At 39.3% G+C, this 23152-nt stretch overlaps 1 protein-coding gene across 3 annotated transcripts in view; it reads left to right on the top strand.

Moving 5' to 3' along the window:
• The window catches only part of REV1 (REV1 DNA directed polymerase), a 100327-nt gene that overhangs the window by 32144 nt on the left and 45031 nt on the right, over nucleotides 1-23152 (top strand). For 2 of the 3 annotated variants that reach the window (XM_054009680.1, XM_054009664.1), the window contains exons 5-11: nucleotides 961-1113; nucleotides 3123-3844; nucleotides 5558-5665; nucleotides 7877-7993; nucleotides 13029-13161; nucleotides 21482-21610; nucleotides 22366-22520. In XM_054009680.1, coding sequence (XP_053865655.1) covers nucleotides 961-1113; nucleotides 3123-3844; nucleotides 5558-5665; nucleotides 7877-7993; nucleotides 13029-13161; nucleotides 21482-21610; nucleotides 22366-22520 — 1517 coding nt within the window. The remainder of the gene's footprint in view (nucleotides 1-960; nucleotides 1114-3122; nucleotides 3845-5557; nucleotides 5666-7876; nucleotides 7994-13028; nucleotides 13162-21481; nucleotides 21611-22365; nucleotides 22521-23152) is intronic. The other variant, XM_054009671.1, reaches the window with a different exon arrangement.

The raw sequence follows: 23152 nt of genomic DNA, 5'->3' as shown, positions 1-23152 counted from the left end.
GCATGTGTGAGAGAGAGAGAGATGCGCATTGCCCCTTTAAGTACGCTGAACCACTCTAAGTAGATTGCCTTTTTAAGTAGACCAGGAAGTTGAGACAGCCGCTGCTGCCAGCACACTCCCTTCCTCTGTCCTGAGCCCTGTCGTGCCCCCCTGCTCTATGGAAATGGGGTGAACGGGGGGAGGGGGCACCTTGATATTAGCCCCTGCCCCACACAGTAAGCAGGAAGCTCCTGGGAGCAGCTCCAAAGCAGAGGGCAGGAGCAGCACATGGTAGTGCAGGGAGGGACAGCTGACCTGCCAGCAATTGATAGCCTGCTGGATGGCTGCCGCACAGGGAACTTAGGAGATTGGGGAGCTGATAGGGGGGCCGCCGGTCCACCCTTGTTCCAAGCCCCCATCAGCTAGCTACAACGGGCTGCTCTTTCAGCAAGTAGTGGACAAAGCAAGCAGCTGCCAAACGACGTTACAAGGGAGCATTGCACAACTTTAAACGAGCATGTTCTCTAGTTGATCAGCAACGAAACAGTATTAACCGGGACAACTTTAAGTGAGAAGTTACTGTACTTCAAATAAAAAAAATGTGACTTTCACATCTTATATGCTTACTTTCTAGACTTCTTGAACAATCGTTAAAATTCTTGTTAGCAGTTCAGAGTGTGTAAAGTATTAATTTTATTGTCATCCTACTTGCTCTATCCTCATTTCATATCTTGAACTTCTTACATTTTTAAAAATGTAAAACAATTTTTCCCCAGTTAGGTGCAATACATCAACTCTTTAGAGGTTCAGATAACACAATTGAAATATGTGGACACTTAAAGGACTGCAGAGAAAAGCGCGTATAGCAAGACAGCAAATTGTAATGATCAAAGTATTAGCCTATTATAACTAAGATAATGTTAGATTACATATTTTTCTGAAAGCCTTGAGTGATAAACTTTTGCTTCTTTTCTGTTTCAGCATAAAAGCCGGACATCTCCTCTCATACATTCCATATCAGCTTTACACAAAGCAGTCAAGTGTTCAGAAAGGTCTCAACTTTAATACCATATGCAAACCTGAAGATCCTATGCCAGGTCCTAGCAATATAGCTAAAGAGCTCAACAACAGGGTGTAAGTGTTTCCAGTTTGTTAATACCAACAAAGCTGTTGATCGGTCAGTTATAATCAGTTTAAAATGATAATACTTGTATAGCATTTTATCACTTATCTCAAAGCATTTTACAAAGGAGGTTAAGTGTCATTATCCACATTTTACAGGTGGAAAACCAGAGGCATAGAGATATGAAATAAGTTGTCTAGGGTCCCATAATTGGGACTGGAAGAACCCAGATATTCTATTTTTGTGTCCAGTGCCTTGGCCTCTGTACCACGCTTTTCCATTATGTTTCTACTGTAGGACACAATGAGTATAGCACACAGCTGTATGGAAACAATGTGTGTTGCACACATTAAAAGAATCTGACCAGTGATACTGAAATTAGGTCTTTGGTTTAAAAAGAATAATACATTGAGATAATTATTCCTTTTGGTAAAGGTTTTGGAGCAAGTATAAATGAATATAGCTGAAAAAAATAAGTTTAAAATGTTGCAATGCATAACTTGCCTGTGGACATTTTTACATATGAGAATTTAGCAAAACTCAAAGGGAGGACATGTATATGGATAAGGAAAACAAATTATATTCTAAAGGATTTTAAAAATATAAAGAATAAAATTGGAGGGGGAATAAACACTAATGCTTGAAGGTACAAGTTAGTCTCTAACTGATTTGGGAGGGAGTGGGGTTAGGAAGAAATTTCCCCCTATTGGCAGGTTATTCCATAATTGCCCATTTTTGGTGTCTCTTGCAGAATCCTCTGACACATCTGGTATTGGCTGTAGTCTGAGACAGGATATTGGATTAGATGGTCCCCAGGTCAGATTCAGAATAGTAGTTTATATTCCTATATGTCACACAAAAAGTCAGTTAATACTTGTTTTAGTAGATTGTAGACCTAATCCTGCACAGCAACTCTCAAGGAGGATTCAGTTTATTATGGAATTGGACCTATAGCTAGTGACAAATGAAAGTGCTCCTACAGTATGTACATTCGAAACATTTCTTTTTTCCTTACATTCATCTATAGGTGATATTATAGTAACCTAAACCCTAGTTTAATATTACGCTGGTAATAATTTGGGGATGAAAAGAATATTCAGACTTTCATAAATGTCTAACATAACCATTCTGAATTTTAAAACTTACTGTATACTATGACTTTATTAAGTCAGTGCCACTGGGAAACAACAGCTTCCCAAACACACAGTTATTCCAAAATATTGTTGATATGTAGTTTATAATTGCAGTAAGCTTAAATGAATTGTTATCACAGCTAATTATCTTTCTGGTTTTATTTGCATGTCAAGTAGCTAATTACCAATCACTTTTTGAATGTTTGTTTAAATGGCTTTCTGTGGGAGTATATGGGTTTTTATAGACCAAGAATCCACTTAACTCTTAAAGTCTAATTTTAATTGCACTTTTATTCATTGGTATTATTATAGTATTACTCTTTGAGGTAAAAGTTTTGTCTTCACAGTATCAAGGTAAAAGTAAATAGCTAATGTACCTGTGGCACAACACTTGCTGTTTATTTTTATACATCCATAATATGCAAACAGTTTTGCTTAAAGAAAACAAATCTCCGAAAGCTGTGACTATTTTGAGTTTATAGATCTGGAACAAGTTTTAGCTGGGAGAAAACCAAATGGATTTCAACAAACTATTGTCAAATATGATATCTGTAAATCCAGAGAAAGTTGCCTTACTAATGAGAGAGCATGATTAATGCAGGAGTGAACTTTAACTCTTATATTAGTAATATTATAGCGAATCTGCAAAAGTTTGTGTACAGAAAATACTGACTTTTTGAGGTGAAAGATCATAGTTCAAACTTAGTAATAAAGTCATATAATCTTCTACCTCTAATAACCTACCAGGCGTTTGCATGTGAGCATTCAGAATCCCTAAATTATATATATTTTGTATATGTATATGTAAATACTTAAAATTACTTCTTGATTAACTGTATCTTTGCTTTCTGTAAGATTATTAAATGACATTTTCTTGTCTGTTCTAGAAATTGCATAATAAAAAAGTACGAGACTGAAAATGAGATCAAAGCCAATGGAATCAGTAGCTGGAATGAGGAAGAGAAAGAAGAAAGTGAAGATTTAGGCTTTATGGAGCTGGAGCAGGTCTTTCCTGGGAGGAAACAAAATGGAATTCAGCATCACAGAGACAGCACTGCCATTTTTAATGGACATACTCACAATTCTACCAGTGCCTTACAGACACAGGATTGCGTGGTGCCCTCTGGCAACAGAGTTGCAAACAGGTTCTCTCCAGGCTCTGTGCAGGAGAAGGGGAAGACTGAAAAAGGCATCATTGACTTTAGAGACTGCACTATGCAGCAGTTGCAGGAAAGCAACAAAAACACAGATCTTTTAAAGAACCCACATAGGACTACAAGTAATTCATTCTCATCTTCATCTTTGCACAGTAATTCTAAAATAAATGGTGCTCACCACTCCACTGTTCAGGGGCCTTTAAGCACAAAAAGCACTTCTTCAGTACCGACTCATAGCAAGGCCACTCCCTCATCATTGTCCAAACCTTTAGACTGCAGTTTTATTTCTGACTTTTACTCTCGTTCAAGACTGCATCACATATCTACATGGAAGAGTGAATTGACAGAATTTGTCAATACCCTGCAGAGAAAAAACAATGGTGTCTTTCCGGGAAGGGAAAAGTTAAAAAAATTGAAAGCGGGCAGGTCTGCACTTATGATAGCTGACACAGGTAGATACTTGTTTGACAGTTTTACTTAAAAAGGTTCTCTATTCCTTCATTCTTATGATAGGCAGCTGATCAAGATTAAACGTGAGCTTTCTGTATTCAAAAGTGAGGTTATATGAAATAGCTACTTATGTGATTTTGAAAAATGAAAGTCTGAAGGGCCTTCTTCATTTTTTAATTTTAAAAGCAAATTGGGACTTAATATGAAATTCAGTTGTAAACACAAATCTTTTCTGTAGAATTATTAATTAATTCTTCCAGAGATTTCCAAGCTATTTTGGGTTCTTGAGCATAAACACTTTTATCTATACAAACAAAGGATGGTATTTGTTCTTACATTTTTCTTTGAAAATCTAACTCGCTACTTTTTACAGTTCATACTGAAGATTTCTAAGTTGAGTAGCAGTTGGAAATGATCTATAGTTGAAATGAGAATTTTTTACCAAGACTGATGCATGCTCTTGGATCTTTGTGACCCTTCTTCATCTGATCTGATCTAGAACAAAAATTGGCTCTGTAAGTGTGTTGCAGTGCATGCAGGTGCCATACTGAAGGCATCCATGTAAAGAACAAGATGACCAGAACTTAAATATGTTAAGTATAGTAGTAGCCTAAATATTATTTTGCATCTTATATCTTAGCAATATATTCTTGAACATGCAGAACTATTCTTCCTAATTAACTAAGGATGAAAGGCAGACCATTACTTCTAGTAGAGATTTTTATTTCTTTAAGCTATCAAACTGTCATTATGTATTCCTTTGTTTTCCCTAATTGTATATTAGCAATACTTTTTTTTTAAGAAACTAAAAAGACAGATGATAGATGAGATAAAATGATTAAATGTTTGAAAACAGGGCCTTAAAAACCGTTTATTTCTTCTCCTCCTTTGCCAATTGACAAATTAAGCAATTCAGTTTTCTTGATCTGAAATACTTTTTCACGATGGAGTGTTAGGTATTGTCCACACTTGGGATTTGCTCCAATTTCAGTGGTTGGTGGCTTGCCACCAGTGTAATTGCACCAGTTCAAATTCTATAAGGTACATGGGGAAATTACTATAAGTGACAATTGATCTGATGGAGCTTATCCCAGCTTCAAGCAGGAGTAAGACGCATCAGTGTAAATTGCCGCTTATAGCTGTTTTGCTTGCCTATGCTAGGGTTTGCACCTGTGTAGGTACACTGATGACTGAAATTCCCATTGTAGAAAAGATTTTAAAATCATTCAACACCTGTGAACAGAGAAGAGATTGTGCAGAGATAATGACTGCTCTGACTTTTGATCAAAAACTGAAGAAGCATTCCATTGCAGATTGAATTTTAGCATGGTGAATATTAAGACTTAATTATTAGTATATATAGTAAACTCCTGGAAACAGACTTGTTTTAACAAGGTGAAGAATGTTAATTGTGAGAACATAAAAGGGATAACATGGGGTATGATGCCTCACTTAGTAGACATTACACTGTGTTTTTAAACTTATAGCTACATTTCCACAATGTTGTTATATTGCATTCAATTATATTGTAGTGCATTGAATAGTATAAACTTTATTTTTTCTTTAAAGGCAGTTTAATAGTTGGGTGGAGAAGGTTATAAAAATAACTTTGCTGTATTTGGAAACATCTTATATCAGTCCTTGATGACTAACATGAGTACTGCAAAAATTGTAGATTAGGTTTCAAAATTTCTGTTTGTATTTGTTTATACCAGGTAATGTTTCTGTCTTAAGTTCATCCAAGCATCAGCGCTGTATAATGCACATGGATATGGATTGCTTCTTTGTATCAGTGGGTATTCGAAATAGGCCTGATCTCAAAGGTCAGTTTTCATATATTTTTAAATGTCACTTATACAATATTGAAAATGCACTTGCTAACAACAAGGAAAGTTGATTTGGTGAGTGCTTTTCTTCTAATAACTTTGCCTGATGGTATGAGAACAGTGCTCATATTGCCAGATCATATTGCTCAGTGCCCCATACTCAGCGGATACATGTGGAAGAAACAGAGTGGAATTCTTATTGCCTCCTTTCCAGCATGTAGTACCAAGGAAAAAAAGAAGAAAATATTTTCCCCACTCTCAGCAGACAAAGGTGTGAAATGGTGAAAACTGGAGGTGCATAACCCTCCAAAACTAGAAAGGGGGAGAAAGCTGGGCTGTATCTGAACCCTGTTGGGATGACTTATCTTTTATTATTATTTATTTATTATTAAGCACAGGTAGGATTACCAGATAGCACTGTGAAAAAAACAGGACAGGGGTGGGAGGTAATAGACGCCTATATAAGAAAAAGTCCCAAAAACAGGGCATCTGGTCACTCCAAGCATAGGCAACCTGAATTCAGATATTTCCTAATTTATGGGTGCCCGATTTTGCAACCCTTAATGGATTTTAAACATTTTTTCCTATGTAATTTCCTAGGGAGGCTTTTTTTGGGGGGAGGGCTAAACCTCAAGAACAGAAATTACATATGGAACTGTTTTGAACCTCTCCTGCATGAGTCATCAGCCGGCTTGGAATGCAGAAGTTGTAAATCCACAGCACAGATCACTGATAAACTAAAGGAGTAGCTGGTAGTAATACTATGCAGTTATCTTTTCCAGTGTCTTATGCAACTGTTTGCCAGAGAACAGAGGAATGTTGGGAATCAGAAATCCTGGGGTTAAGTCCTGGCTGTGGAAGGAGAAGTGGTTGCATGGTTACAGACAGAACAGATAATCATACAGATTTGGCACAAGCATTCTGAAAGGCACCGTGGATACCAAATGTGATTTTTTTGTTGTTGTTTTTTTTAACCCCATCTGTAAATAGTGAGAATTATGCTTGCCTGTCTTCTAAGGTAAGCAGTATGTGGCCTTTTGCTCATTAAGGGCTGTCAAGTGGAAAAGGAAATAATAGAACTCATTGTCTCCTTGGTCCTACTCAGTACATTTTCCTGTAGGCCAAAAGACATTCTACTGCAGTGCCTGTCTAGACCTTTTGCTATGGTGTCTGGGAGAAAGTGCATACAGAGGGACATTGAGGCAAGGGAGCATGCTCACTGAGGCTGGTGAGCATGCTCAATGCAGATGGAATGTTCAGAGATTTTACCAGTTAGCTCTACTGTGAAAATGGCAAATTTCATAAGTTTATAAGTCTGCCAGATCTGGATGTATTTTCATAGGGACGCAGGTGCCTCTCTGACACCAGGGCTATCTCCCTGCCAAATTTCAAATCTCTGTTCCAGGTTCTGGAGAGAGGGGCTAGAGCTTCTAACATTTTTATTTATTTGTTTGTTTGTTTATTAATAAATAAATAAATAAAATTAAAAATAGATTTGCAAACATAAAAAATACATTCTGTTCTTTAAACCTGTTCATGGAAGTGATTGCACTGTTTGTGCTGAAGTGTTCCAAAAAAAATCAGCCCAAAAGAGACAACAAGCATGGAAAAGTTCAGAGGTGATTAAAATGGGGAAAGGTTAGGCCAGAATGGTCAGAGGTTAGACCTGGTCTAAACATACAGTTATGACTGGCTTAACTAGTCTTTCACCATTTTAGTTAAACTGTTACACCTTTGTGTGTGGACTGTTTTATACCAGTTTAAACCTGGTTTACATTAGCTTACTTTAGTTAAGTGACAGGGGCAAGGTAAACTGATTAAGATGGCAATGCATAGAGGTTGCAATGGTTCAACTAAATTGGTACAATATCAGATGTCTAGTTAAACTGTGGATCTTCTGTTTAGGTAAGTCTTTATACACAAACTAGCATAGCTGGATTTTTAGTATTTGTTTCAAAAGATTTCTCTATTTTTTTTTCTCCTTTTGACATGAGATTGCAACCAGGTAACTAAACTATTGTTTCTAATGCAAGTCACTTCCTTAACTGCTGCTTCCTTAATGCCAGAAGATTAGATAACCCTGAAAGAATGGTGTTGAAAGAAGTGAACAAAATTAAAGAAAAGTAAACATTGTCAGAAACTTTGCCTTGGTGTGCTATTACTGTAAATGTTTATTATATACTGACTTTAATTAATTATTCTTCACAGGAAAACCAGTGGCTGTTACAAGCAACAGAGGTGCTGGAAGGGCACCACTTCGCCCTGGTGCAAACCCACAGCTGGAATGGCAGTATTACCAGAATAAGATATTGAATGGCAAAGCAGGTACAAAAATGAGTCTGATTTTAAAATCACAGTGCTGATGAAGAATCTCTCATTAAAGTAATAAAAAATTAAGGATAAATACTTTTCATTGAGTTGACTTTAGAGAGATTAATTTTTGACAGGATAGTGGTCTCTGACAATATAAATTGCTTCTGTAATAGTTTGCCATCATTACATTCTGTTAATTAATTTTGTTGAGAATGCAGATATATTTTAGGGTAGTTTATTTTTTTATTTCCTTTTTGGTTAGGGATGGGAATAAAGTATACTGCTTCTGTAAATGTGTATGTCCTGTTTGAATAATAAGATAAACATAGACCATCTGTGATCACTTGCACCTGAGTAACACTATATCACAGAGGAGCCAGGTCAAAATATCAAAAGTTAAGGTTGCTAAAAGGACTTATTAGAAAGCAGAGGCGAACTGTAGAAACAGCAGCATGTGACCAATGAGAAACTGGCTCTTAAATATAGTTGTATATTTGAGCTATATATGTCTGAACCTGTAGACTTAATGTAGCTTCCTTTTAGAATATTTCAGTTGCTGGAAAGCCCCTGAAGAATTCAATGAATTCTGTCCTCACTATAAAGATTGTTCCCTCAAAAGACAGGCATTTGTTATTGATTATTAAAGAATTTCTCATTCTCCCACAGTACTTTAGAAACTCTTTTTATTACATTTTGTGTTCTGAAGTAGCAATATACAAGTATCAACCATAAATTACTGTTAAGACAGCATTTAAGACTAGGTGTGTTTATACAATCTGAAGTATGTTTAGTGTGGGGAAAAAAGTGACACACTAAAAATAAATAGCTTGTTTTATATTTATTCTCCCCGTTATTTTATTATTTTTTTCTCAGTTTAGAAGTCTAAAGAGATTTCTAACCGCTACCATTTAATTTCAGCTTGATTTCTGGAAATCAGATTGTTTTTCACTTCTTACTCCAGCAGCAGAATCAACAAATAGTGTTGGATTAGAATTTATACCGCAGTTAGTAATTTTGTTGATGTGCAAGATAGAATAGAATCGTTTGATCTTCCACAACTATGTTGTTTCTGTAGTATTAACAGGAAAAAGTTGGCTTTGTCAATAAATTAAGCAGATCATGGAAGAAAATTGGAAAGCAGATATCTACCATAATAGGTGCCTTTCGTTGTTTTGCAATAGCATAATCACAGTTTAAAACAAGAAGAAAGTAATAAATGTAGACCCCATTGTCACTCCACCTTTTCTTAGTGCCTTTTAGGATGTTCAAACTTAATCTAATTGATTCATAGTTCCATGTATAAGACTGAGTGGTTTATATTAAGGGCAGTTATTGTTTATAGGGATTCAGCCTTGTTGTGCTATAGTTTGTCAGTGAACAGTTGGTAGCACAGTTCTAAATATAGGCACTCTGTAACATTTTCCAGGTCAATGTGTTTTGATAAGAAGGTCATTTGTTACAATTTAGAAATGTCTTGGAAAGCTAGCTAGTTAGATAAAATTGAGGAAGATTAGCGAAGAATAACATATTGTGTGTGATACACAAATTTAACAGTATCTCTTCTATGATATTCAGTGTTCAAGGTTTCACTGGGGCTCAAGTTCAGTATGTTACAAACTCATGGTTCTTTATTGCAGCAGCTTTTTCTGGAAGTGCACACATTCAGTCCTTTTACTTCAGCATCCTCCCTTAGTGGCAGGCAAGCAGCTTTCTTTCTTTCTTAATGCACAGCCTGACTGTACAACCTGTAGTTTGCCAAAAGGTTTTTTTTTGTTTTGTTTTTCCCCCTCCCTGGCACTCTTTTTAAAGTATGTATCTTATTAACTACAGGTTCATTACATTTTTTAAGTCTCTTTTTATTAATTTTTTCTCAATATACCAAACTTATATCAAGAGAGACTATTATGGATTTTCATAAAAACGTATCAGATTGTCTTCTTGAGGAGAACAAAATGAATTTAGTGATTGAGCATTACTTTGTAGCATTAATTGAAAAGGTGGTACTGTGAATTGCATAGGCCACTCTAACTTTGCTACATCCTAGATAGTGTACATGAAGCACTTCACAGCAGGAACAAACTATGCTGTGCACTGCATGTAAATATGGTCCAGTAGGCACATGGGGTCATGTGAAACAAACTTAAATCTATTTTATAAAGATATCAAAAACCCAAAAGGCCAAATTGTGCTCTGTTAAACATGTGCAATCTGTTGGGGATATACTTGTGTAAATGAGAAGAAAATTGGACCTGAGTATTTTTTATTTAAATTCATTTTTACACGGAGTCTCCAGTATAAGAGTAAACTTCATTTGTTTGATGCCTCATGCTGTCCAAACTGTTCTCTGATCTTGCCTTCTCAAGAACTTGCTTATTAGAAATAATGTTCCAAATTGAAAAAAATAAGTACATAAATCTGTGACTCACTTAGTTTGACCAGGTACAGATTCCTTCAGCTTCAACTACTGCTTTTGCCAATTGCTTCTTCAGTGATACTGGTTCCTGCTTTTTGGTCTGGATTGCTGGACAAATATCTAGGAACAGTAGAATCTTGGATCCTTTATGAAATACTTCTTTTTTCTTTTTTTGGATTCATCCAAAACTATATAACTTTTAAATTTAAAATTTGTTGTCTTTCTCACCCTATATGTCCAATTTGGAGCAGCTTCCTGAGTGGTAGAAATTACACTCTGTTGATATCTTCTTTAACATTCATGTCTGAAAACTAAGGAATTAGTGTACACACGCAATTCAGAGGTTGGGGTCTCTTTTCCTAGCCAGGATGTCCAAGACGTGGATGTTTTTAGTCTCTTTCCCTCCACTCCAGTATCTCCAATTTTCATTCTAAAGAGCTGCAGTTTTAACTACTATATTACTCACAGATTTATTCTCAGCGATTTCTTTTTCACAGACTTGGGGTCCTGGCCTCTGATTTCTCCATTTGTTGCTCCACATTCACCATGCACTTGTCTAGTTTCCCAACTTTTGATGAGAGATTCTCTACCTTGCCTTCCAGTGAGGACAATGTGTTCTGCATTGCCCGGAATTTCACATGAAGTGACTCCATCAGCTCATGGGGGGATCTGCTCTGCTACGCTGTGGAAAAGGTCGGCGAGCCCAGTGAAGATAGACAAGATGACAACAACATCTCAGGCCAGGGCACAGGAAGGCACAGACTAAATACGTTGTTCTTGTCATTCTTATCTTTTTTGGGCCATAATTTTGCTCTTCATAAATTTGCAACTTCTGACATCTTAGGTAACTTATTGAGCCCATCAAACATTAAAACAAATTTTTAAGAAATAAAAAGACAAGTAGACTAGCAGAAGTTCTGTAGAAAGGCAGATGCCCACATGAGTCAGATTCTGTCCCCCATTACAACACTTTCTTTGGTCTGATAACCACCTTTATGTGGAGATAGCAACGTACTTCTTTTCAAACTAAAAATGTTAATCTGTAAGTTGTTATTGCCATACTGTATTATTGGGCAGTGTGGCACTGTGCAGCTATAACTTGTATGTTGCATTATATTACAAAGGTGTATTGTATTAAATAGACTGCAATAATGAAAACCAAATATAAGTTATATATTATACTTTTCCTTTAAAGCAAGCAGTAGCTTTTTGTCCTTTTGAGATTTCACCATTTAGAGTTCAGTTCTTGATTTGATTTCAGAGCTTTGGGTTTTTTGCAGCTACTCAGTTTTTCTGGCTGACCTACAATTAAGAGTCAGTGTGCATATCTAGAGATACTTAGATACCATGTTGATGTGCAGAGAATAAGAATCTGAACAGAATAGAATAGAGAATGCTTTACTTTATCCCAGTTTGCTGCATCTCTCTACCATACATTTCTGCATATGTATGTAGTACTCAGTTGGCTTGAATGATTCTTAAGTCTTTTTGCCTTCGCTCATTCAAAGTAGGTTTTATAGAATTAGCTAAAGATCTGTGTCATCCTTTTCTTTAATAGTCTGAGATTGGAGTATTTAGTGTTGCATCATTTTGGTCCAGCGGAAGTTTGGAATGATATACTAAATCAGGTGCTTTTGAATCCCAGTAAGGGAGTCATCAGAGGCCAGTAACTGAAACTTTGTCTATGAATTTAACAATGAAGCTGAAAGTTGTGAAGGACATATAAGTATCCAGCAAGGCTTACATGTTTTGCTTATTTCCTGGTCTGAAAATATTCTTGGTATTTCATTTACCTTTTAAAATTCTGATTTGAGGTGTCTAAATTAAGTTACTTGATGTTTAGATTAAGTAATTACTAGAAAGTAGAGATGTCAGTACTAGGCTACAAGGAGGCTGAGCTGTAGAATTGCATTAGGAGATGAAATTCTATATTCTTGTACTTTTTTTTAAAATGGGTGTAACTATGACATTTCTTTTGTTCAGACAAATGGTTGATAAGCTCTGAGTGTCTTGCATTTAGCTTATAGGTTGTAGCTTAAAGAAACCTCAGTAGTTTGGCAATTAAATCTTTTTTTACAACCACGTTGGGTATTAACGGCTCTCTCAACTCACAGTATTATTATAGTTTGAATTTTATTGGCCACTAGCCATCTACAAGTTGCTCTCGGATAATGTGAAAAAAGAAAGTACCCCTCTATCCCGATATAACGCGACCTGACATAACATGAATTCGGATATAACGCGGTAAAGCAGCGCTCCGGGGGGGCGGATCAAAGCAAGTTCTATAGAACGCAGTTTCACCTATAACGCAGTAATATTTTTTGGCTCCCGAGGACAGCATTATATCGGGGTAGAGGTGTATAGTTATTCTTCAGTAGCATCCTATTTTACTGTCCTCCAGAGATCAACCCCATAGATGGGTGTTAATATATGGGTAAGTTCTTTGTTGACCTAATCAGTTATTGGATGATGTGAACCAATATATTATGAAGAAATTTCTCATCATAAAATATGAGCACAGAAACTGCTGAAAAAATTTCAGTTGTAATCCATTGATTATTTGTGAATTAAATAAGTCTTTTGAACCATTAAGACAATAATGTAAGAACAAAATATAAAATATTATTTTCCAAGCAGAAAATAGAATTCCTGATAAACTGGACTCATCAATCGGAGAGAATCCAGATTCTGCTGAGATGAATGGAGCTGACTTGGATATCACTGGTTTGTCAATGGCTGAAATTGCATCTTGTAGTTATGAAGCCAGGTAGGTAGAAATTATTTGTCATGTTGATTGTAAAGTTCTGTCATACAGTGCTCACAGATAGCAGGCAAAATATCTATTTACACTGGGTGAATTTAAGCAAACATGGAACACTTAGTCTTTGTTTCAGAAATTACATTTAAATAAATTATGCTAGGTACCAGCACAAGAAGGGAAAATGTGTTTGCTCTCCCTTTTTACTTTAATACCATGTTTCAAGCTGTGATCTAATCAGTTCTCACAAGCTAAGCATATTTCAGTTGGGCCAAGGCCACTAAAGAAAATCTGAGGTTCCATACACAGTGGTATTGTTGATTTAATAGGTGACATCCTTCTCTCTGAAACTGAACCAATGTTTTTGCATGGCATTAGGAACGTTGTACTATTGGAGGTCAGGCATTAAAATTAAAGTCCTGATCACTTCTGATCACTAAATCTAATGGTACTTTTTGCACAAATTGTGTGCTGAATTACCCAAATAGCCTGGGCAAGAGGGGAACATCCAATGCCTACAATAACTTGTTTTAAATATAGTCTCAAAGATATATATTATATTGATTTTAGGGCTGTCAAGTGATTAAAAAATTAATCTGGATTAATCACACTGTTAAATAGTAATAGAGTAACATTTATTTAAATATTTTTGGATATTTTCTACATTTTCTAATATATTGATTTCAATTACAACACAATAGAAAGTGTACAGTGCTCACTTTATATTATTATTTTTATTACAAATATTTGCACTGTAAAAAACAAAAGAAATAGTATTTTTCAATTGACCTAATACATGTACCGTAGAGCAATCTCTTTATCCTGAAAGCTGAACTCACAAATGTAGAATTATGTACAAAAAAAGCATTCAAAAATAAAACAATGCAAAACTTTAGAGCCCACATGTCTACTCTGTCCTACTTCTTGTTCAGTCAGTCGCTCAGACAAACAAGTTGGTTTACATTTGCAGGAGATAATGCTGCCTGCTTCTTGTTTACAATGTCACCTGAAAGTGAGAACACGCATTTGCATGGCACTGTTGTAGCTGGCGTAGCAAGATATTTATGTGCCATGTGTGCTAAAGCTTCATATTTCGCTTCATGCTTCAACCACCATTCCAGAGGACATGCATTCATGCTTGTTGCCAGCACAGAGTGCCCGAGGCAAAGCAACAGCGGGTTCGTTGCCCGGTGTGCTTCGCGTCAATAAACACACCAGGTGGAGAAGCAAACAAAGTTTATTTGGGATCCCAAAGCGGTGCAAGGAGACTGGCAAGTCTCAAATCAAGCACATTAACAGGAACAGTTTTTCTTCTTTTATACATTTTGCAGTTAAGCCTCACCCCCCCCCCTTTCTCCTCTAGCCCTCCCTTTCTCCCCCCCTTCCTCCCTCTACCCCTCCCATCCCTGGTAATAGTTAAGTCATTCTTGGCAGCTATAAGCCTAGCTTGTTAGTAACTTCTTTAAACCGTTATCTTGTCCTTTTTCCCTTCAGCCAGAAACATGCAGGCCTCATTATTACTGCTTGAGCAGGGGGTTGCACACAGATAACTGGTTGCTTACATATTCCAATTGCACCTGGCTTTTGAGGTTGATTAGAGTTTAAACATGGAAGGATAGAGTTTGGTTCACTTAGGCCTACTGCAGGAAGACTTCATTGACACTTTGTGGCTTTCCACCCTCCCGAGTTACCTAGGGTGAGGCCTAGTGACGTCAACAACTCCCTCCTTTGAGAATACTCAACAAGCTTTTGGCTGAGTTTTCTCATATTCTGTGGACAAGATATGATTAAGTGCTATGAAGCTGGGGTTTTCAATGAGAGGGTATGCCGGGATTTTTGAGGAGCGGGGGGCACAAAGCTTATGGAGGAGCATTTTAAAACAAGCAATTAGGAGGAGGGTGACCAGGCACAATACCACACCGGTGAGGAGGAGACGCACAAGGCCACCCCCCAGTCCTCCTAGGTTGGGCAACCAACTTCAAAGGGAATTGAAAACTGTGGGTTTCCTTTCCTGGGCCTTCTACTGCTTGAAAGCCTGTTTGGCCGACAGGACGTGCTTGTTAATGTCCTGTGAGTTTTCCGGGACATAAGTACAACATTAATTCCCAATAAGGGCACACACCACGCCCTGGGAGGCTAAAACATAATTTAAGGCCTGTCTGTTTTTCAGGGACAGCAACCGGAGCTGGTATAGCTCTGAGTTAAGGCTCTTCTCTATGGCCAAGGCTTCATTGGCGAATGTGGTGAGAAACACAGAGAGCCTGCGATAAAATTGGGTTAGCCGTCCCACCCCATAGGATGGGAGGAGGATCATACCCAACCTGTCTCCTTCCTTAATGGGCTCTGAGGTGGCATACAAAGATTTACGCTGCCTGTGGCCGCCAGGGGTTGTCCCTTAATGCATACTGGGATTCAATGGTACAGTTTTGTGACAAGGGGGTACCCGAGGTATTTCTTCCCCTACTGAACCATCCCCAGCAGATATTTGACCAATTTTGGGGGACCACCCTCCAGGGTAACCCTGCTGCGTGGTGCGGGATTTGGGAGCATACTCAGCAGTTACAGAGGTTAAACTCTTGGGCAAAGCAAACCTTCAAGGACTCATATGTGTTTGTTTCCAAGTTAGTAGGGATCCCTTTCCATCCCACATGTGCCTGGGGCGAACGGGAGGTAATGAAAGGAGTGTCCCTATGGCAAAGAGTACCACTGTGGCAGACCCTGGACCTGAACTCATGCTGGGCAGGTGACCCTAGGGCCTAATAATTACAATTCCCCAAATACCCACAAAATATCAATTACCAATAGTAGGCAGATTAAAAACAAAAGGACCAGGCCACCAGATTAGGCCGGCCCTGTGAGAGTAAACACAACCAACGCTTAGAGTTTTCATGGGGAGTGCGCTGCGACTGTCCAAAGAGACCACAGGGCATTCCCAGCAGGCCTTATTGTCTTTTGAATAACAGTTTAAGTCCCAGGTCATCGCTGGTAGTCCTTTTCCGTAGGCTGGACGGTCCACCGTTCAGGAGCGGGCACTGCCTTCAGACAGGAGTGATGAATCCAGTTCTTGTGTCCCTTGACCTTTGCTGCCGTGTGGGAGACCAGCAGGACGGTGTGGGGTCCCTTCCACTTCTCTTGGAGAGGCTAGTCCTTCCAGGTCCGAACGAGAACGGAATCGCCTGGCTGCAAGGAGTGGACAGGGGCATCCAGCGGGAGAGGCTGCAAATCTCTGGTATACCTGTGGAGAGAACAAAGAACAGCAGACAGAGAGCACATATACTGAGATAAGAAGCCACACCCCATTTCCCACTCCCCTGCCAGAACCGGTGTACCGTTCATAGGCCATGCCCTTCCAAACATAATCTCAAAGGGACTGAGCCCTAACCTGCCCTTTGGGAGAGCGCGCATGCGGAGCAAAACAAGGGGTAAGGCATCAGGCCATCCGCTGAATCAATCCACCAAAACGAAAAGGTATTTGAATCCTTGGGTCCGGGGGAACTCAGTAAAGTCTATTTGCCAAACCAGCCCCGGGCCTGGGGTAGGTTCCAGAGTGGCTGATGGCACTGCTGCCACAGCTCGAGGGTTGTTCTTTTGGCAGACTAGACATTCAGCCTGTACCTGGGAGGCCAGGGGTCTAAGAGCCTCCCTGCCAGCGTATAATTCTTTGTTTCTTCACCAGGGTCAGTTCTTAATGTCTTTTTTAGTCAGGAATTCCTGGACTTTGTGGTTTCAATGAAGCAAGTGTTCCTTCTTCTCTTTTCCTGAAACAGTGTGGTTCAGCATCATACAGGGGAGAGGTTACTAGCACATCACCCTGACTTTAAATAGGCTTATCATCAGTCGGAGAGTCCTCCCGAGGTGGAGGGGTCTTTTTACAGTAAGAAGCCTGGGTCCAGGTGGGCAGTCCTTGGTACTTCACAGCGGTGTTGGTGGTTAACAGGACTTGGAAAGGGCCTTTCCAGTGTGGAGCCAAAGCAGTTTTTCGTTGATGGACTTTATGTAGACTCAGTCTCCTTGTTTCAATGAATGGCAGGGCTGCTAGGGTCTTAGGTTTCTTTTAACTTACAAAGGAAACTTCCACTCTTCACTCATACACCTTTTCCCAACAATGAACACATACACATTGCCATTATCCAGCAAAATAACTTCTATACAGAGCTTTGGAGCAACAAACCAGGACGAGCACACCCACTTTTGAGGAGTCCATCCAAGTTCAGGAGGCTCACAGTGGCTTTAAGGCAAGGGGTGAGACCCACAGCAGCAATTAACAAGTCATCCACATATTGCAGGAGGAGGACCCTGTCCTCATTGTCCCACTCCTCCAAGTCTCTGGCCAGGAACTGGCCAAATAGAGTGTGGGAATTTTTAAATCCCTGGGCCAGCACTGTCCAGCAAAGCTGCTTTTTAACCCTCCTTTTGTCCTCCCACTGGCTCCACTCTGTGGCTTGCATGGCTGAGGGCTCAATTGCAAGGGTCATTATCCAGGCATTCTCTGGAGGTAAGGTGAGGGTTATTTCATCTTGGGTGAAATGCAGGGTGGCTCCTAAGCGACAAAGCAGGTCCCGTCCCAAAAGAGGCGTTGGACAATCAGGGAGGTAAACCAGTTTGTGAGATAGAGTTCTGTTTCCCAAAGCACATTCCGCTGGGGCATATACTGGGCACTTGGTTCCTTTCCCTGTGGCACCCACCACAGTGAGGGACTCTGACACAGGCAGCTGCAGGGGTTGGTTTACGGCGGTTCGTGCAGCTCCAGAGTCTATTAAAAAGTCTATGTCCGAATCTCCCACCCGCATTTTTACTCAGGGTTCCGGGGGCAGGATAGTCCGTCTCCCCTGACACTCCTATTCTTGATCCTTCGCTGCCATCATAGGGGTAGCTTCTCTTTTGGGGCACTCATTTTTCCAATGTCTCTCCTTTCGGCATCTGGCACACTGATTGCGACCCAGACGCCTTTCCTGTGAGCCAGGGCGCCCACGTCCTCTCATTCTCCGGCCCCTTCCACCTTCCTGGAATTTTCCCCTGCCACTGGCCTGTGCTGCTGCGACCATCATTTTCGCTTGCCTCTTTTCCTTTTCTTAAGACACAACCTGATTACGCTCCATCTCAGACAGCAGGGTCCGCATAAGGACATTACAGTCATCCCAGTCAGGCTTATAGCTAGCCAGGCACCCTTCAAAGACCGAGATAAACTTGCTTGGGTTCGTAGAGAATTCCCCTACCTGTGCCTTAAAGGCTGCTAGGTCCACCGGGTTAAAAGGCACATGGGTGTAAACCTGCATAGTAGTGGCCTGATTCCTATCTGAGCCATGTCTGGACACCACGGTCTCAGTGATCAACGGATAAAATTCCACCGAGGGGGCAATCTCTGGGAGCTGAGACACCCTGTCTTTATATGGTGGGGGTGTGATAGCCGAAGGGGACACCGGACCTGCCATTACAGCTGTGGGGGGGGGGGTTCTGGGGACTAACAGTAGCTACTACCGAACCTGTCGGAGTCAAATCACACTTTTGCAAAATATCTAACCTATCTCTTAGCAACATAAACAACTGTACATACATATGTTCATTCCATTTACCCGTTTGCTGACAAAACAGAAGTAATTGAAGGATCGTGTTATAATTAAGTGATCCTTCTGGTGGCCACCTTTCCTGGTCCTCTAGCTGATATTGAGGCCAGTCTACTGTACAGAACCTTTTCAGTTTACTTTTAACCAACGGATCCGATCCAAACACTTTCCAGTTCACCAGAATGCATTCCAAGGGTGTACACCTTACCCTGCCTGCCATACTCTGTCCCTGCCCCATAGGGAGACACTGGGCGTCCCCAGGTCATAACAGTAGACACTGGGCGTCCCCAGGTCAAGACAGATAAAGTCCCCACTGGACTGTTCCTACCTTATCCAAGGGTCCGGTTCTGCACCGTCGCCCTATCCATGGGACCGGTTCCCCACCGTCGCCCGCAACTGCTTCTCCACTACTCGAGCGCGTTGCACCGTTGTGCCCTCTGGGGTCGACCAAACCACGTTTCCGCCGAGGCCTCCGGTAAAGTCACCGGTGCGCGCTGGGCGTCGGTCGTCGCCGCAATCTGTCGACCTCCGAGAGGGGTCCGGGCAAGGTTAAATTTCAGCCTCGAGCCCCACGTTGGGCGCCAAAACTGTTGCCAGCACAGAGTGCCCGAGGCAAAGCAACAGCGGGTTCGTTGCCCGGTGTGCTTCGCGTCAATAAACACACCAGGTGGAGAAGCAAACAAAGTTTATTTGGGATCCCAAAGCGGTGCAAGGAGACTGGCAAGTCTCAAATCAAGCACATTAACAGGAACAGTTTTTCTTCTTTTATACATTTTGCAGTTAAGCCTCACCCCCCCCCCTTCTCCTCTAGCCCTCCCTTTCTCCCCCCCTTCCTCCCTCTACCCCTCCCATCCCTGGTAATAGTTAAGTCATTCTTGGCAGCTATAAGCCTAGCTTGTTAGTAACTTCTTTAAACCGTTATCTTGTCCTTTTTCCCTTCAGCCAGAAACATGCAGGCCTCATTATTACTGCTTGAGCAGGGGGTTGCACACAGATAACTGGTTGCTTACATATTCCAATTGCACCTGGCTTTTGAGGTTGATTAGAGTTTAAACATGGAAGGATAGAGTTTGGTTCACTTAGGCCTACTGCAGGAAGACTTCATTGACACTTTGTGGCTTTCCACCCTCCCGAGTTACCTAGGGTGAGGCCTAGTGACGTCAACATGCTGATGACTGGTTCTGCTCGAAAACAATCCAACGATTGGAAGGCGCTTCAGATTCTTAAACCTTGGGTCAGGTGCTGTAGCTATCTTTAGAAATCTCACATTGGTACCTTCTTTGTGTTTTGTCAAATCTGCAGTGAAAGTGTTCTTAAAACGAACAACGTGCAGAGTCATCTGAGATGGCTAAAACATGAAATGTATGGCAGAATGCAGGTAAAACAGAGCAGGGGACATACAGTTCTCCCCCAAGGAGTTCAGTCACAAATTTTAATTAATACTCCTTTTTTTTTTTTTTTTTTTTTTTTAAACGAGCATGATCAGCATGGAAGCATGTCCTCTGGAATAGTGGCCAAAGCATGAAGGGGCATACGAATGTTCAGCATATTTGGCATGTAAATACCTTGCAATGCTGGCTACAAAAATGCCATGTGTATGCCTATTCTCACTTTCAGGTGACATTGTAAATAAGAAGCGGGCAGCATTATCTCCCAGAAATGTAAACAAACTTGTTTGTCTTAGCGGTTGGCTGAACAAGAAGTAGGACTGAGTGGACTTGTATGCGCTAAAGTTTTATATTGTTTTGAGTATAGTTATGTAACAAAAAAATATATACATTTGGAAGTCGCACTTTTATGATGAAGAGATTGCACTATAGTACTTGTATGAGGTGAACTTTTACAGTGCAAATATTTGTAATAAAAAACAATATAAAGGGAGTACACTTGTACACTTTGTATTCTGTGTTGTAATTGAAATCAGTATATTTGAAAATGTAGAAAACGTCCAAAAATATTTAATAAATTTCAATTGGTATTCTATTGTTTAACAGTGCGATTAATCACCATTAATTTTTTTGAGTTAATTGCATGAGTTAACTGCGATTTAATCAACATCCCTAATTGGTTTCTAGTGCAAATAACACCCTCGCATTTATCATCACCATGGATAGAGTATTTTATGGCAGATGAGCTGCTTTTTTTTTTTTTTTTTTTTTTTTATGGCTTGGTTTTGGAAAGATTTAATTTATTTGATAGTTCAATACATAACTTTAAAAAATTGTGCCATTATAATAAAATAAACCACATTGATCCGCCTTCCTTCTCCATGCTCTAGCAGAGTTGTACTGTTTTGCATAGTGCATATTCTGTCATAGCTTAGAGCAGGAGATGGCAAGCCCTGTCTAAAATACATATATATTTAATTTTAAAATAAGTTACTGTGTATATTCCCAATAGCCCTGCTTTTGTTCATTGTTTGAGATGCACAGCACAAAATCTTACAATTATTGAATTTAATTACTATAGTGCAAGTCACTTTTTGCATCAATTAGACTGTTTACATGGGTGGATTAAACTCCTGTATATCTGTTCTTTGTCTGGAGTAGTGGTATGGGAAAGTGTGAATATTATTATTATTATTATTTATTATTAATTATGTATTTGTATTACTATGGCATCTAGGAGCCCTGGCTATGGGCTGGAAACCCATCGTGCTAGGTGGTGCTGTACAAACACTTCATCTTGTAAATATCTGAAATTTTGTGATTTTTTTTTTCCCAAAGGCAGATCTATGCAATTTACTTGCTTTTATTTGATTTTAGACAAGTTGGGGTAAAGAATGGAATGTTTTTTGGCCAAGCAAAACAGCTATGTCCAAGTCTTCAAGCAGTTCCATATGACTTCCATGCATACAAAGAAGTTACACAGACAGTGTATGAGACACTGGCCAGGTAAAGTGCATTATGTATTTGTATACTCTTGGCAGCGATCAAGCATGTTTTCAGTTGCCACATTCACAAATGCCATTATGTGATCCAGGATTTTCATCTTCATGGGTCTGTTATCCCCATTTATTTCCCCCCTTCCAAACCATTCCCATCTCAGATCTTCCTTTTGTAGTAACTTTTTATCTTGACTGGATAATGGAGGGTAGTCAGCTTAGAGTGAGATTTCCCCCTATTCTGCTCTGTATCTTGAGGTCAAATCCTGCAAAATGATCAATGTCTGACTCCTGTAAAAGTCAGTGTTAAAACCTCCACTGACTTCAGTAGGAGAAGACTGTGGCCTTCAGTTAGCAAGTGTTGTATGTGCTGCTACCCTTCCAAGACACCAACATTTTTTTAAACACACATTTTCAAGAACTGAATTTTTGTGGAATAAATTTAAAAAAAAAATTATTTCTTTATTTCATTTAACTGTGCAGGGAAAAAAGGAGTCAGTTATTTTCAGGTGAAGAATAAAATATTTAACTTTCCTTCTCCAACTAATCTTTTAAAAGCATGATTCATACTGAAATTAGTCTGAGATAGTAGTGCTACTGTAATTTGCTATATTAATATTTTTAAATGTTTAAGTTGTGTGGGATAATGAGAATAAAAAATTAGGGAAATACCACCACAAAAGGAAGACTTTACTTGCTGCATATTTGTTTTAACAGATGGTGAGCTGTTGCTGCTGTTTCACCTCCTTTACTTTGTGTTGTTAGCTATACTCATAACATCGAAGCAGTCAGTTGTGATGAAGCGCTAGTAGATATCACTGAAATCCTTGCAGAGACCAGACTGACTCCTGATGAATTTGCAAGTGCTATCCGCACCGAAATCAAAGACCAGACTAAATGTGCTGCCTCTGTTGGGATGGGTTAGTACTTTATTTCATATTTACTTACAAGTGTCACTTGCCATCCTTGGGTATATCAAAATTACATAAGGGACTTCTAAAACAGTGAGTTTTCATGAAATACACAAAACATTGTCATTAAAATAAATGTATTAAAAAAAAATTCCTTGATGGAAAATGTTAAGCAACCTAACTTTAGGGGTTGCTACCAGCTCCCTTTTTAGTACTGACAGTGTGGTATAATTTCACTTCTGGGACACTTTGTGTTCATTTAAAAATAAAAATTAAGATATCTTTTCTAATAGATTGACAAAAGAAAGCAGGATAAAACCTATTCAGTCACTATCCTGTATAAAAAGGGAAAGTAATAAAGGGCTGTAGGGTGGCATGACTTGGTATAGGTCATGAAACATGTTCACTAAAAGTAGAGGTAGTCAGGTTTGTAGGAGGTACAGTATATGAATTCACATCTTTGAAAATTTTCCATGCTTGCTTTTTCTTTTTCCTTGTCTCCCTCTCTCTCTCCCCCTTTCTCTCTGTTCATAATCATATTATCAAAATGAGAATCTGGGAATAAATATTTTGAGACAATTAAAATTCACTTCTGATTTAAGTTGAAATCCATTATGGTAGCTCTTTGGAGGTAGACTTCT

Source organism: Malaclemys terrapin, chromosome 1 (assembly GCF_027887155.1).
Source record: "Malaclemys terrapin pileata isolate rMalTer1 chromosome 1, rMalTer1.hap1, whole genome shotgun sequence".
Taxonomy (NCBI): domain Eukaryota; kingdom Metazoa; phylum Chordata; order Testudines; family Emydidae; genus Malaclemys; species Malaclemys terrapin.
This window is presented reverse-complemented; position numbering and strand designations above follow the sequence as displayed.